Raw genomic sequence first — 15,443 nt, forward strand, 5'->3', positions numbered from 1 at the left:
CTGAGCCAAGATTATTTTCTCATACACAGGAGATGCATGCAGTTAGTCTGGGAAACATGGCAATAACTCAAACCTGAAGGGAGCGCTGCGGCTTAATGGGTATGGCAGGATGAGAGTTTAGCGTAATCTCTCGGGTAGCAGTTGGCTTGCGTTGCTTGACACGCTGGGCCTTGTGTTGCACCAGACACCACACCCCTCTAGCAGTTTCCATGACCTATCTGAACAGGCGTTCTGTGACTTTCCGTTCTTGCTCTCCCTGCCTGCTGCGCTGGTGTCTTCTCCTGTATTACCTTCTCCTGCCCAGTTGCTTTGCCAGTACTCTTGTCATGAGAGCCGATTGATGGCTACTTGTGTTAGACCCACTGTAGTGGGTGTCATTCTCATACTTAGCTCCCTGGGTGCAGCTACTCACCCCACTTCTGAGGTGAAAAGCCTGGGACAGAGAGTAAGCTGCTCATAGTTACAGGACGGCCCAGAGCCCTCACTGGGCCATTGTCTGCCGAGGGTTCCTTCCTCTTTCCTGCTTGCCTTGTCCTCTCCACGGCTGCCAGAGGCACTGATGACCCACCTGTGGCCACATCAGTAGGCAGCCCTTCCCCCAACACTATCTTCCCTTGGCGTCCAGGTCGTTCTACTCTCACTCATTTTTCCTGATCCTCTTTTATCTCATGCTGGTTCCTTTCAGCTCTCCAAGGTCCATGCTTTGGCTGCTAAGCAGAGCGTGGTCCTCCGATCCTGTTTTGGCCAGTGCATTCTCATCAGTTCCTCAGACCGTATCCTATCTCCCATAGCTCCTAATCCAGACCAGCTTCTCCTTGAACAAGGCTGGGCCTGGTTCAGATACCTCTCAGGGTCTCGATGTGCTCTAATGGGGTCTTTCAGTTGACCCACGTGTCCAGGTTCCTGTTTCCCTGTATCCCCACACTCAGTGTCTTCTCCACCAAGGTCTATGCAGATCAGTCTTTAGTCTGTGTCTATGTTTCGTGCCATGTTCCCCACCAACCTCTTGAGGTGCACCCACCACATGACCACGTGTGTTCTTCCCCTGGACCAGTTCACCACACCACGCGTGTAAGACTCGTTCGATTCATCGCTGAGCCCCTCGCTTCAGTCTTTGCCTCTAGGGAATTCTCCCACAGAGTTCCTGTGAAATGATAGCAGATGGTTTGTGGGCCTTCATTTTGCTTTCGGCCTGTTCCAGCTTTCTGATCTTTCAGCATGATACTTGAATAAAATAAAATAAAGAAGAAAGGACCGTGACTGCTTCTAAGTGTGGTGGAGGAGGAAATTTATTATAGATTTGTGGGAAAGAGCAGGGACTTCTGGGAGAGTCCAGAGTGGACAGGACCCAGAGCCATGTGAGGAGAAGGGGAGGGGCATGGGAGAGGGGAGAGCGGGGGACCAGGCGCAGCAGCCAGGAGACCCAAAGCTACAAAGAGAACCAGTAGCCAAGATGGTTGGATCATGTAGGGAAGAGCATGCCAGCCGGGGGGCCCAGTAACAGGTAGGGACTGAGGGATGCAGGGAGAGGTGAGAGCTCCCCTGCAGCCTTCTGCAGCCTCCCTGGTCGCTGGCTTATGATAAGGTATGCCACCCATGTCCACGGGGGCTGACCGCTCCACCATCCACCTGGAAGTCATCCCGAAATCTTAACAGGCTGTTCCTTCTCTAGACCCCCTGCAGGGTCACTTTCTCCTGAAGCCCGCTCCCGCCATTCACCAGAAGGTTGCAGCCGCCTTGGAGGCCGGTTGTCTGTCTCACATTCTGTGAGTGAGGACAGCATCCTCCCTACCTACGGCAACATTCTTCCTGCTTAGTTCACAGCTGGGTCCTTGTCCCAGTGTACAGTACGACTTAAGAAATAGAACGAGAGGTGTCTCTATCCCTAGTTTTGTGCCATCTGTCCTTGTTAAGGAAGGTCAGTGCCATGCAAAGTGTCCATGAGGAGGGAATGAATACCACACAGGAAGGCATTTTGCAAGCCTCAGTTGCTAAGAAATGTGACCCACCTAAGTTACTGAGAATCCTGGGGTTTCCTGTCGGCCCCCAGTTCTGTTGTGTTCTCGGATTTCTCCTTAGACGTGCCTGATCCTGGTTTGATAAATTGTGTTTTCTCGATCCTTCTGCCCTCACTGTGGGGTGTGCTTCTCTGTAGGTCTGATCCTCGGTCTGGCTGTGCTTGCCGGACCTCTGGCCTGTCAGCAGTAGACAGAGGAGCACCTGAGTGGCTGTCATTGTTTGTCCCTGTGTTTGTTCCCAGGAAAGCACTTATGTTAGCAGCATGTGCTCCGTAGGAGTCAGGTTCCCTAGTAACCTGCCTGTCCCTTTCCCCTGATCTGTGGCAGAGTGGAGTGATGTGATCTCAGTAGAACAAAAAGCTCTATAGACCGTCTTCTCTGGTGCAAGAATGAGGTCTGTGCAGAGAGCAGGCGAGCTCTCGGCCCTGGGCCTGGTTACTGACTCCATGTGTTGAGTGGGCATATATAATTGCCATAGTCCTCAGCAATTTTACACAGACCCTAAGCCAGGCCAATCTGTGCTGGTTGGCCACATGTCCACCTCTTGGCCGCCTTCATGCTGTGAGTCCTGGGCCAGTATCATGCTGGGTAGAGGAAGCCACACCGCCCACGAGGGTCTTCAGAGCTGCCCTCAGGCTCATTCTGACAGGACACAGCCCATCCTTTTGCCTCTCACAACTGTGCAGTCTAGGCTCCACCATAAAAAGCTAGGGTTCTCAGTGAATTAAGTAACATTTCTTTAGTAGCCAAAGTTTGCAAAAAGCTTTCTAGCACATTATTTCAGACAACAGGGCAAGCCTGACTTAAGATGGACTCTGTCAGTAGCAGGTAAGATAGCCTGAAGCTCTCAGACCCTTCCTGCGGCCTCGGATTTGAAAGCCATAGGAGCTGGGTTGGAAACCCTTCCTCACGTTTCCTTGGTTTCTGTTTTCGTGGTATAGATGCATGCATAGTAGAGTGCTGGTAGGGGTGTGCCTGGGAAATAGTGGCTGCTGTTCCTAGTCGGAGGTGATTGGCAGCTCCGTGGAGTAACACAGAGGATTGGTTGCTGTACATCAGGTCTGAGTTCAGATCCCAGTCAGTTATTTCCTCGTTGACTGTTTCATGCCTGTTGATTGCGGGTTTTCACTGGAGTTGACTGGTACTCGATCCGTATAGCCTTTGAACTTGGAAAACGGGTTGTCCTTACCTGAGTGTCTTTCATCATCTAAAGCAGTCAAAGTGGCAGTCCCGCAGGACTGTGGTAAACACAAAACAAGGGCTTGTAAGCACACCACATTCCCGCAGCTCTTCCCGCTCTCATGGTTTGCGAAGAACTGCTTCAGTTTGGCTTTGACCCTCCATTCAGCACGTGTCTGCTGAGTGCTTGTTATGTGCAAGGCTTGCTGCCAGCCCCATGGGTGGGGCTGAGTGGGTTATGTTGCCACCAAGATATGTTTGCAGTCCCTGAGGGGTCCAAGGTAGGGGCGATTGAGAGTTGGCCAAGGGTGGGAGGGGCTGTAGCAGCCAACAGTACCTGGGAGAGGGTGCTCAGGGGCAAGTCCTGGATTAATTGTGGGTATGGGTGCTCCAGTGTCAGCAGCCAAGGGCCATGCTGCTGTGAGGGAGCTTGGGAGAGCCAGTGGCACTGGGCTGTGAAAGGCTGGGGAGTGGGGGGCGGTCCTGACTGTTGTGGGTGGAGCCTGTGTTTCCCGTACTTCCAGGAGGGCAGAGCTTGGGGCTCCTATAACACCATTCAAGCACAGCAGTATCTATGCTGAGTGTTATTCAAGCTATTCAGGAAATTAAAATGTTCTAGGAGCCAAATTAAGCAGAAAACAGGTGAAGTTACTTTATCTAAGCCCAACTATCCAAAATGCTATCACTTCAACATGTAATAAACGTTTTAGTGGGGTATTTTACATTCCTTATTTAGCAGTAATCTATCAAAATGTAGTCCGTATTAAACATAGCTTGTCTTAGAGATCAGCCACATTTAAGGTTTGTAATTTATGTATGTGTGGGTCTGTGCAGTTGAGGACAGGCATCTGTGGAGGCCAGAAGAGGGCATCACATTCCCTGGGGAGGGGGTTGCAGGCTAGAGCTGCCCTGTGTGGGTCCTGTAAATGGGACTCGGTCTCTGCAAGAGCATTGCTCGCTCTTAACTGTCGAGCTAACCCTCCAGTCCCTTGGCAGAGCTGAGGGTAGCAGGTCTGGGATGAGGGGAGTTGGGAGTAACCTTTCTTCTCCTAGCCTGCCCTTGATAGCAGGAACCAGCCTTTGAACACATCTGCCTAGCAGCTGATTTCTTACTGAGGGAAGAGAAACAGGGGATTCTATGTCCCATAGTTATGCAGTAAATTAAAAAAAAAACAAAACAAAACAGCAGATATGTTCAGAATTTCCAGCCTCTTGTACAAAGACAGCCCTCTCTGGGCAGTAAGCTTCTGTGTGTGTGCTCCCCACTGAGCAGTAAGCTTCTGTGTGCTCCCCACTGAGCAGTAAGCTTCTGTGTGCTCCCCACTGTGCTCTGCTTTGGCCCATTGTGTACACTGGGTACTGCTCCTGGTGTTCTAGTAACTCGGCAAAGCATCCTTCCTGTCCGACCTACAGAGGAAAGTCAGGTCCTGAAAACTTTAGTGCCCTGCCTGGGGGCTTGTTACCCCATGTGGCAGAGCTGAGACTCATCTCCAGCCGTTTCCCTACTAGGATTCAGTGCCATGGACATTATCATCTCTAAAGTAGGGGAAAGGTGGCCACTTTAGAGCATTACACACATATACATATCTATCTGCGTGCGTGTCCATCAGTGTGCACATGTGTGGGAGACTAACGTTATAATCATAACCATAGCAGTTCCTCATCTCCCTCATACACCCAGCCCTACATCTAGTCTCCTCCCACTGGCCACTTGGAAGGTTCCAGAGTTGGCCAATTGCCATAGGCTTCCATTGGTGGGGGTGGGACATAGCCTGTGACGTCACTTTAGAATCAGGTAGAACTCAATGCTTGTGATGTTTCTGGTTCCTCGGTTAGGGGAGCTAGAGGCTGTGGTGACCAACTGGTGGCACCAGCTTCCTTCTATCTTACTGGGTATATCAGGTATGCACGTGACGAGCTCCAAACTGGGTCAAAGGCCCATCAAAGAATGTAACGTGACAGTGGTACATGTAGGGAATCCTGTGGGGGAACAGTTCAAGCCGTGGGCTGGGGCTGGCTGCGGGGGAAGCCTAATGAAGTACCAGCTAAGCCTCTTCTTTCCTCTCTGCGAGGTGAACTCACCAGATGTGGCTCCAGAGACAGCCGAGGGCAGGAAGGCCTGTGCGGTGTGCACAGAGGATGGTGGCGTCAGATCTCATGGGTTGGCAGTGGGTCGTGCTACTCTCTTCTTGAGTAAGCCGGGGTTCTGGAGGAATACTTATATTCTGGCTCGATTCCATGTTCGGTGCAGAGAACATCAGAGCCAGCTCATGGTGAAATTGGCATCTATCACCACGGAAACAGCTATGAGTATCCTAAGAACACAGGCCTTGGTCGAGCTGGGTCCTCCCAAGTTTGAAGGCTGCCTCTCTGTTCCCGATTGCCACCACATTCTGGTCCCTGCTGTTGTCACACAGGACACTGAGTAGCTTCTGTAGTTCCTTCTGTGTGCCTCAAGGGAAGGTTTGCTCATTTCTGTGTAGAAGCTCGTCAAACCACAGTGGCTCCTCATGCTTCTCACATTCTAGAACTGCAGGCCAACGGGCTCATCTTCTCCTTTTAAGGAAGCCATCGATTTCAAAATCGTGGTGATATCTACACGTTCAGCGTTGGCCCAGAAGGACACCTGATCCAGGCTCTCAGACTAGCCCTTAGGGTCCCAGTGTGCTCACAGAGCAGTGCCCACCATGTGTACTATTTCTTCCTGATGGGTCCTTTTCCTTTTACTATAATTATTTCAAGCCTCCCTTGCCTTTGGCCAGCCTCCTAATCAGCTAATTTCCCCCATTTGTTCCCCAAACAAACAAAACCACCAGAACTTTCCAGTTCAATCTTATCCCTCCTATGTCCCACCCAAGTAGGCAGAACCATCCCTCCTACATCCTCGGTTTGGACCTCCTATCTCCATGTCACTTCCTAGCAACCACACTTCCTGTGTCTCCTCCAGTGCAGACTCAACCCTCCTCTGCCTCCTCTTGTGTGGACTCACCCCTCCAGTATCTCCTCTGTGTAGACTCTTCCTGTGTCTCCTCCAGTGCTGACCCACCCTCCTGTGTCTCCTCCAGTGCTGACCCCTCCTTTGTCCCAGGGTGGTGGACCCAGGCTCCTGTTCGTCAGCTTCTTTCCTATGCTCTGTCCGTTGTAAGTACCTTTTCAGTTTTGCTCCTTCTCATACCTATCGATAGCAACAGGATTCATTCTGCTAGGCCTCAAACACTCTCTGGTTACCCTCATCCTTAATATAAAATCAGAAAACCCTTTCTGGCCATGCGGTCTTCCAGGAGAAACTCAAGCCAGCTCTTTGCTTTTGAAAATGTATGCCATCTTTCTTTGCAGCTTGGGAGAACGTGAAGGTGTCTGCACCAACATGAAGATCAGCTGTGCCTTGAGAGTATTTAGCCATTTTTTTTTTTCATGGAGAAATTCAAAGAAGGAAGCAGCATGCTCACTGACACCCTGAAGCATGCTCTTCCAAGACAAGTAGGACATTGTCTGGGACATTGGCAGCCGTATGCAGTTGTTGGTCACAGCCAGTCTCATGCCCTGTTGAAATCCCCCCAGCAGCCTGGGGCAGTGACTGTGAATGCACCTTGTATCGGTGTCATCTCTTGTCGTCTTAGCAGTGACCTGGGCTTTCCTGGGCCCCGTGATGAACATTCTCTTCAGTTTCTTTTCCTCCTCTTAATGTCTACTGACCCACAGCTTCCAGGCTGCACTGTGTAAGCGGGGCTCAGTACCAGGTCTCCCTCTGTCTGTCTTGCTGTGGTGACCTCCCTAGTCCCACTGAAGATCTGCAGGCAGACTCAGCTGCAGGCTCTCAGGTATCTCCTGGACATTTCCATGACAGCCCCAGGTGTGAACAGAGAGTCAGCCTCCCTGGGATCTTGTCTCCCTGGTACCAGTCCTTCCTCTTGTCCTCACGCTGTCTCTCATGACGGTGTCACTAGATAGCTGGCGGTCCACCCAGTGTCTCCAGACTTTGGATTCCTCTCCATTGTTGCTGCCAGGTCCTCACCGGCCACATGTGACCTGCCAGGAAGGCCTACCCGCTGGACTTCTGGCAAACAGCTCCAACCTCTTCATCATGTTGACTGCCCAAGTCTGAGACTCCCAACCTACTAGACCATTCCACTTTCGCTTCTCCTAGGACACACTGCTCACCGTGCCTCCCTGTGTGTGCTGGGTTATTTTATTTTATTTTGTCAACTTGGCACAACTAGGGTCTATCTGGGAAGAGAGACCCTCCATTGAGAAAGTGTCTCCATCAGATTGGCCTGTAGGCACATGGAACATTTTTCTTTATCAGTGATCAGTTGTGGGTGAGGACGCCCCTGCACAGGTGGTCCTGAAATACATTTAAAAAGCAAGCTGAGCAAGGTGCAAGAGGAATCCTGTAAGCCCCATTCCTCTGCAGGCTGTGCTTCAGTTCCTGCTGCTGCCCCTGCCCCGACTTCCACGGTGATGGGTAATGGTCAGGACATGTAAGTCAGAAACCCCGTCCTCTCCAGGTTGCTGTTGGTCATGGTGTTCATCACAGCAGCAGGCAGCAAACTAGAACACTGTGTCAAGCCGTCACTGTGTCCCCTCCTCGGCCTCACTAAGACCCTGGGAAGAGCTGACTCTGTAGCCCCAGTGTCCCACCTCCTTACTCCGGGCTCCCTGCAGTTGTTTGGCCTCTCCTGATTCGGTCTCCTTTTGCCCCTTCCCTGTCCTCCCAGCTTTTGTCTCAGCTAGTCCCTTTACACACAGGGTTTCCCTTTCAGTTATGACTTCTCTATCTGCCCACTCTCCAGGTGGACAGACTCGCAGGAGACACCCATAACAGGTTAAAGTGCTCGGAATTTGGACTGTGTCCTGTGAATGCAGACCGAGCTGGTGCCAGCCCTGGTGTCTCAGCCTCAGGGAACTTCTCAGTATGTCTGAAGTGTCAAGAGCTGGTCCTGGAGGCTGGTGTTGTCTTTGATTATTAGCTGCACATACGTGGGAGGTACCAGCAGCAGTTGTAGGAACAGGACGGGAAGTCAGGCACTGTACTGTTAGCTAAAGTGGCTGCTTAATGCGGGGACTCAGGGTGCCGTTGGCCAGCCTGAGGGTACTCTGTGGGAGGGGACAACTGTGCGGTAGGCCTGCCGAGGCCTTAAGTGAAGTGACCACAATCAGGTTGCTTGTTCAGGAAGAGGATGGACTCTGGGTGCTGTCCCTCAGTAGTCACAGGTCATTGGCCCCTTTTTACAGACTGGATGACTGCTGGAGGATATTTTTTCTCTTTAGCTCATGATGTTCTCTCAACTGTAGAGAAACTAAAGCCTATTGTAGATCAGTACAGTTCAAATCTAATTATTCCAGCCTGGGTTTCACAGAGCTTTGTTTTGCCCTCGAGCATGGTCACTGAGAATCCCTAGATGGTAGATGAGGCTAAGGAAAGACCAACCTGCTATGCCTGAGCCAGGAGCAGGTGTGTGGTAGGAGCAGGTGTGTGGTAGGAGCAGGTGTGTCATAAGACCAGGTGTGTGGTGGGAGCAGGTGTGTGGTGGGAGCAGGTGCGTGGTGGGAGCAGGTGCGTGGTGGGAGCAGGTGTGTGGTGGGAGCAGGTGTGTGGTCTCACACAGCCAGGGCTACCCCTGACGCAGTGGGCAGGAGATCCTTCACTTTCTCCCCCTTTGGATTCCCCTGGTTCTCATTGTTGAGATGATGGTGCCAGGGCCTGGGGAGGTAACCTGACAGCTGCACTTCTGCGCGGTGAACGCGGTGTCAGAAAGTCGAGTCTGTAATGTCGAGGCTTCCTGTGCTTCACGCCTTCCTTCCAAGCAGTGATAGGCAGGTCCACTACATCCTCCTCCGGTAACAGATGCCCTACATAGTCGGTCCACAAGAGAAGGGGCTTATTTTGACACAGAGTTTGAAACAGTTCAGTTAGACCTCGCCTGCTGGGTATAGCTCATCTTGGTAGGAGCCTGTGATAGTAGCACTGGTCACCTCTTGAGGGACACCAAAAGCAGAGAGGGAGAGGGAGGGGCTTGCCTGTCAGTGACCTAAGCGCTGCCTCTTAAAGGTTCCAGAATCTCTGAACAGCACCCTAGGCTGTAGGCTTGTCACAGCTGGGCCACTGAGAAGAATCTAGTGCCTGTTGTCAGTGCCTACTGTGTATAGAGTCGCTGAAAAGTGAGGGAGCAAACGTTATTACTTGCTCGGGGCTGATGTTATGTAACACTGGCACAGTAATGGTAGTCACCTCACGCAGTGCGAAGCTGCCTGACTGGATGAAACACACTTTCAGGTTTCCTTAGAGATTAGGATACCTTACAGTGGAAAGGAGAGGTATCAGGACCTGACTCAGAACTTAGCCTCTGCCACCGAACAGGGTCACATGGGTGTGAATGTCTGCTTCCTTGTAAAGATGATAGTAAGATAACAGAGGCCACACACAGCTCCAGACAACACAGAGCACATGGTCTCTGGCATAAAAGCCCTCGTCTGTCAGAGGGGCGCTGGGGAATGGCTCTTGCTAACCTCATGTTTGTTCCCTGGTTGTTTGGCCATCGTCTTGGTTATTATAGCCCCACCTAGCATCTGACTCTGACTCTTTCCTATTTTTTGGAGGTTGCTCTGCCCGCTGTGAGTGTTGGAAGGTGGACCGTGGCTATACTGAGCCTTAGCATGGGCCACATAGGTTGGCGGGGACAATAGGTGGTCTCGGCGGTCAGCATTACATCTGCTTCTAGCGCCGCATGGAATCGTGATGCTATGGCCGATGCAGAAGACGCAGACTGAGGGACCTGGGCATTGGGAACTGGATCTGAGCAAGGACTGTGGCACACGGCATCCCCTACACTGCCCATTTTCTGAGCTCACCCTCATGCTGTGAGGAATCTATGAGGTGTCACAAGTTCTGGGTGAATTCTCAATTGAATCAGCCAAAGTGTATTTCTGTTGCTTAAAACTAAGAAGCCGAGTGCTACAGAGGGTCTGTGCTGTGCTTATTTATGGCGTTACTCATTTCCAGGCACTTGGGTATCTCCAGGAGTCTCAGAGTTTAACACAAGACAGAAGCCAGTGGGGAGACCACGGACTCATCCAATGTCCCTTCACTGTGGATCTGACCAGACCAGCAGTGTGGTCCCTAGAAGACAGAATCAGCCCCCTCTTGTAGCTTAAGCTCTGGAGGGTGCCCCACACTAGCAGGCAGTCAGGAGAGTTTAGACGAAGTTGTCTTGCCATGACCTCTGTTTCTTTGCTCCTAACTTACAAGTTGCAGATATAATGTACATACTCATTTTGCTTAGCCTAAGTGTGTGTATGTATGTGTGTGTACATATGTGTGTGTGTATATGTGTGTGTGCGTGTGTATATTGGTGTGTTGTGTATGTAGTGTATGCACGTGAGTCAACAGGTATACATGCCCATGTGGGCAAGTTGGGTAAATGACACTTCCTCTGTCTATTTTACCTCAGATAATTAGCCAATGACAGACAAAAATATTGGTACCATAAATTCAGGGTCACTTACAGGAGCAGCAGTGGTGGGAAGGAAGCTGCTTCACGGATATGCCACTCGATCTCCAGCATGGGCGACGCCTTGTAAACTGCAGCCCTGGAGTGCTCTGCACAGCTTGCAACAGAGCCTGACTAGGGCCCCTTCAGGCAGTTCAGGTCATCTGGTCTGGGTCTCCTCAGAAGTCCTTACTGCTTACGTAATTTGGGGGAGGGGACAGCCTTATCTATCCGGTCAATTTCTAGGACTTCTGGCAAAGTTTTTATGAATCTCCCCTTAGAACTTCCTGAGTCTTAAAAGGAGCCTCCCTCCAGGATGCCATGTTTGCTACCCAGAGGAGGCAGAGCGGGGCGTAGGGTGTCTTCATCTGTTGCTGGGCCAACTTGGGCCTCGCTGTTGACTCGGCTGCCTGCCTCTGCTCCCCAGTGCTGGAGCTGTTGGCATGTTCAGGCTCCTGCAGCCTGGCGTGTGGGTGCTGGCGATCCAAGCACAAGCCCTCATGTATGCAGTAGCAGTCGCCCACCAAGCCTCCCCAGCCCTGAGCGTCCGTCCAGCCCTGAGCGTCCATATTTCCTTCGCCCCATTCCTTCCTGACCACAGTTGTTCTTCTTGCAGAGGTGGTCTGCCCGGACAGAGGAGTGTGGCCCTTTCTTCAAGCCCTCTCTGCACATCTCTTCCCAGCATCCTCTAACCAAGATGCGTCAGCTCAAAGGGAAGCCAAAGAAAGAGACCTCCAAGGACAAGAAGGAGCGGAAGCAGGCCATGCAGGAGGCCCGGCAGCAGATCACCACTGTGGTGCTGCCTACCTTGGCTGTGGTGGTGCTCCTCATTGTAGTGTTTGTGTACGTGGCCACGCGCCCCATCGTCACCGAGTGAGCACCGCCATCCTGGCTTTCCTCTGCAGACATGTCTGCAATGCCGAGCTCTGGGCAGGAGTGCCCTGTCTCCTCTGATCTTTGACTTGATCAATATTTCTCTACTTTTGGGGGGGAAGGGAAAGGGAACATTTATCAGTGAATGTGCCATTTACCCGATGGTCCACTTCATGTGCCTTTCAGACTTCAAAGCAGTGCGTGTGTGCGTGTGCGTGTGCGTGTGTGCGTGCGTGTCTCCCCTTTTCTCCTGAAATCGACGCACAGCTGCACCTGGGGAGAGGAGGCCTCTCCGGGTGACACTGTGCTTCCTGGCTCCGTTCACAGCTTTCTAAGGGGACAGCCTTTCTTCTCTGTACTTGATGGGATGTGAAATACGCTGACTCAAAGTGAAATATTTATTTTTGAATAAAGGAGATAATAGTCTTAAACCGGATATTTGTCTTGTTTTTGTGTGCCTGCTCCCAGCCTTGCCTCACTGTTGACTCCCCCTCTCCCTAGGCTGTTCCCGCCTCTTGTCACTTGCTGCTCTTCTATACTTGCAGGGAGTGACGTTCTCATTGGGTCGTGAGCACACAGGCCTCCTGCTGGACGACACACTTGCACAAGGAAACACGCCACAGTCCCTGGCTTTGGTTCTTAGTTGATGGATTCAGGTTTTGTCCTTCCAGGTGAGTTTTAAATGAAATTGGCCAGGCCTCCTGTTGTTCCAGCCCTGGGCTTCCCGGTGCCTGATGATGGAGCTGCCCCTTTGGAAATGAGGTTCCTGGTAACTGTCCCATGGGTGCCCGTCAGCTCTGTCCTGCTGATCACAGAGAGGTTTGCAATAAGAGACCAGTTTTCCAAATATAGTGATGGTCACTTGACCTGCTGACAGCACTGGTGTTGCTGGGTATTTGAAGAGAGCCTTTCCAGGAGAGAAAAGGAAAGACTCCAGCTGATGTCTGCAGATAGATGCTGATGTGGGCGAACAGGCTGGCACAACCTCCCGCCCAAGTGTCAGGGACCCTGTATAGAGATTTACAAAACCTTGGTCACTTAGGTTTGACAAGTGTGTGACAAAAATGTCTCAAAAGCGGGGAACACAGGGCTCTGTTTTGAGCCTGTTCCCGATGGGTTCAGCCTCTTTCTGGGAACTGTAGTTTATAGAGATGACAGGAAATGTTTTTACCCGGATCTGTGTCCTCAGTAATTTAGCCAGTGTCTCTCAAGAATTCACACAAGTGTGCTGCAGTGCGCTGCAGAAGGTGGGAAAGGTTACTACAAAGGGGCCTTTTCTAGAGGGGATGGTGGTCCGTTGTTCAGGACCACTGTAGTAAGCTTCTAGCTGAGGTAGGCTTTCCTGAGATGTGTTTTTTCTATCCAGCTGATTGGCAGGCTTAACTCTCTAGAGGGAACGATGGTATGTATGTCTTTGTTCCTCACCAGAAAGAGCTTCCTGCTCAATACCGTGAACTTCCTTGTAGTGCACAGTGTCGTGTCTCCACTCTGGCCCAGATATCTGACTCAGATCACCCTTTGGCGGTCAGTCAGAGTTCTGAAGTTTCAGTTCCCAGTCTTACGAGCTGTGCATTTTGAGGAAGGGGCCCACACTAATGAGTTGCGGTCTGCTACCCAGCAAAGGAAGTGAACCGGGAGGACCATCCCAGGAGGCCACAGTCTCCACTGTTGGTATTCTAAGCTCCACCACCACAGCTACCTGGGAGCAGCCCGGTACGCTCCGCCCCACAGTTGCCTAGCAACAGCCAGCTGTGCCTGACTATAAAAGGGGCTGCCTGCCCCCTCCTCTTTCTCTTACCCATTCTTACTCTTTACTCTTGTTCTTTGCTGCTCTTGCCCCTTCCCCATCTACCCCCAACCCCACGCGCCAATGGCTGGCCACCTTTCCGCTCTTCTACTCTTCTCTCATTAAATCTCTCCATGTAGAAACATGTTGCTTGGTGTTTTCTGTCTGGGCATGGGCCGAGATTTAAACCCTAACATCCACAACAGTGTGTTGTGTTTTAACGGTCTCTGTCACTTGGGTGCACTGCCCAAGTAGATTGGAACAGGCCTCACCTGGTGAGATGGGGCAGCATCTTAGATGCTGTTAGTGTGAGTCCAGCATCCACTACAGGGTACCTAACAGGTCCAGGTGAAGAGGACCCTCGCTCAGGAGACACGGAGAGAGATGTCTGTCCTATGGGCTCCTTACGTAAACATTTCAGGATTCTTTGGTCTTCTGGGATTTGAGTTATCTAAAAGTATGAGTTTGGGGCAGCAAAGATATTTGTGAAGCCCACTTCTTTGACTTTCTAGCTAAGCAGGCCCAGGCTTGCAAACCCTGGCCTGTGGGGAGCCATAGCTGCTCATTTTACCATTGAGACGGTAAGGGGATAAATTGAAACACAAAGCCAACACAGCATCCTATCCCGTACATCTTGGGAGCTCGGTAAGCTCCCATGTTTACTCTTGTCGGTGTGTGCAGACCGTCATGGAACGCACATGGAGTCCGGCTCTGCAGGCTTTCCATAGCAGCTTAGACCCCGGGAGATACAGACATGTGCTGGGCCTTTAAGTCCTCCCGACTCGGTGTTTTCTTCTTGTTCAGTGACTAAGTGGTCTCATGAAGAAGTCGAATTATTTATTAGGAGTGTCAGTCATGCTGATGTTTCTGCAGTGGGGTATGGGGCTCTTGGTGCTCTGTCCTTATGATTGAGCATGCTCCAAAGGAAAATCAGGTTGCAAATAGGAATAGGAACCATAAATGGTGTCATTTGATTTCCTTTTTCTCTTTTTTTGTCTTTAAATCAATGCTTCTCTGTGTGTGTTTACCTATTCTTTGGCTAAGCAAAGTCACCATGACCCATCAGTACAGTTGCTGGTGTGTGAAACTAAGTGTGAAGCATCCAGACCTGGTCTTTTCTCAGTGTGACACATGACACAGGCCAGGTGCCTGTGTGGGTATGCCTGGCTGTAGATTTTTCATATCCCCTCAGGCACCCCCTGGAGTTTCTCTCAGGAGTCAAAACATCACGCAGAGCTCCGAGACCCAGGAGCCCCGAAGACGGAAGCCTCCAGGGAGCCTGCATGGCCTGGCCACTGCTCCGTGCTGTGTGACTGTGTCAGTTACTTATGAACCTGCACTGAGAGAGAGCAAGGTCTGAGGAGTTCGCGGCTGCCTCCTCTAATTCCTCCCTGGCGGGTTCAGAGGGTGGGTGGCAGGCTCCCTTCTGTGTTTCCTGCAGCCGCCAGGCTCTCCCGGGAATTGGAGATGCCTGCCAACACTTGTTTTGAGTGGTTGGCAAGATTAAACAGTTGGCTCTCCCCCGATGCCCCAGAGGATCTTATATCATCATTTATTTGCTAGAGGAGAGGAAAAGAGGAAGTGTCTTGGTTATGTCTACCGTCACGTGTCCCCGCACCCTCTGCAGCTATTTCTTGATGCCATTTCTTGTGGCAAGTCTGCTGAGGTTACCAGGAATGTGGTTTCTGTCTGCAGGAGCTGTACTGATTCTGTTCTCTATGGTATTTGCCACAGGACACTGTACAAACATCAGACATGAGATACAGTATCGTCAGACTGAGGAAATACATGAGAGCTGCCTTCTAAATCCTTCCCGAATGTCTGCAGTCAGAGTGGAGATGTTCAGGGTTTGTAGATGACTCTCCCTGTCTTCATGTTTCTGATATTAGGAAGGGCGAGTGTGCTGGTCCGGCTTGCCCACCTGCTCGGCTGGACCCTGCTTCCTTCTGATGAGTCTTTTGTGCAGTATCTTCTTGCCTTCCACAGTAAGCTTTGACGTTAGGTGCGTTATTTCTCTGCCCGCTAGTTCTTTGGGAAAGAACGGTCTTTTCTTTTGAATCACTGCAGCTGCTAAATCATAACCACTGTGGATCCCAG

The 15,443-nt window shown here is 51.2% G+C and overlaps 1 protein-coding gene and 1 long non-coding RNA gene across 13 annotated transcripts in view; both read left to right on the forward strand.

Moving 5' to 3' along the window:
- Smco4 (single-pass membrane protein with coiled-coil domains 4) overlaps positions 1-11,991 on the forward strand; it is a 53,499-nt gene extending 41,508 nt beyond the window's left edge. For all 10 annotated transcript variants that reach the window (XM_087562660.1, NM_001437149.1, NM_001437145.1 and 7 more), the window contains 1 exon segment: positions 11,304-11,991. Coding sequence is in view for 9 of the 10 variants with exons in the window: in NM_001437149.1 (NP_001424078.1) it covers positions 11,385-11,564 (180 nt within the window). In the remaining variant the exon portion in view is untranslated.
- Positions 11,992-12,105: 114 nt separating this feature from the next.
- LOC148003962 (uncharacterized) overlaps positions 12,106-15,443 on the forward strand; it is a 36,656-nt gene continuing 33,318 nt past the window's right edge. For 2 of the 3 annotated variants that reach the window (XR_015627532.1, XR_015627531.1), the window contains exon 1: positions 12,106-12,231. This is a non-coding gene — a long non-coding RNA (uncharacterized LOC148003962). Of the gene's footprint in view, positions 12,232-15,080; positions 15,194-15,443 lie in introns of all 3 variants that reach the window. The other variant, XR_015627534.1, reaches the window with a different exon arrangement.

The sequence above is a fragment of the Rattus norvegicus genome, chromosome 8 (assembly GCF_021556685.1).
Source record: "Rattus norvegicus strain SHRSP/BbbUtx chromosome 8, alternate assembly SHRSP_T2T, whole genome shotgun sequence".
NCBI lineage: Eukaryota > Metazoa > Chordata > Mammalia > Rodentia > Muridae > Rattus > Rattus norvegicus.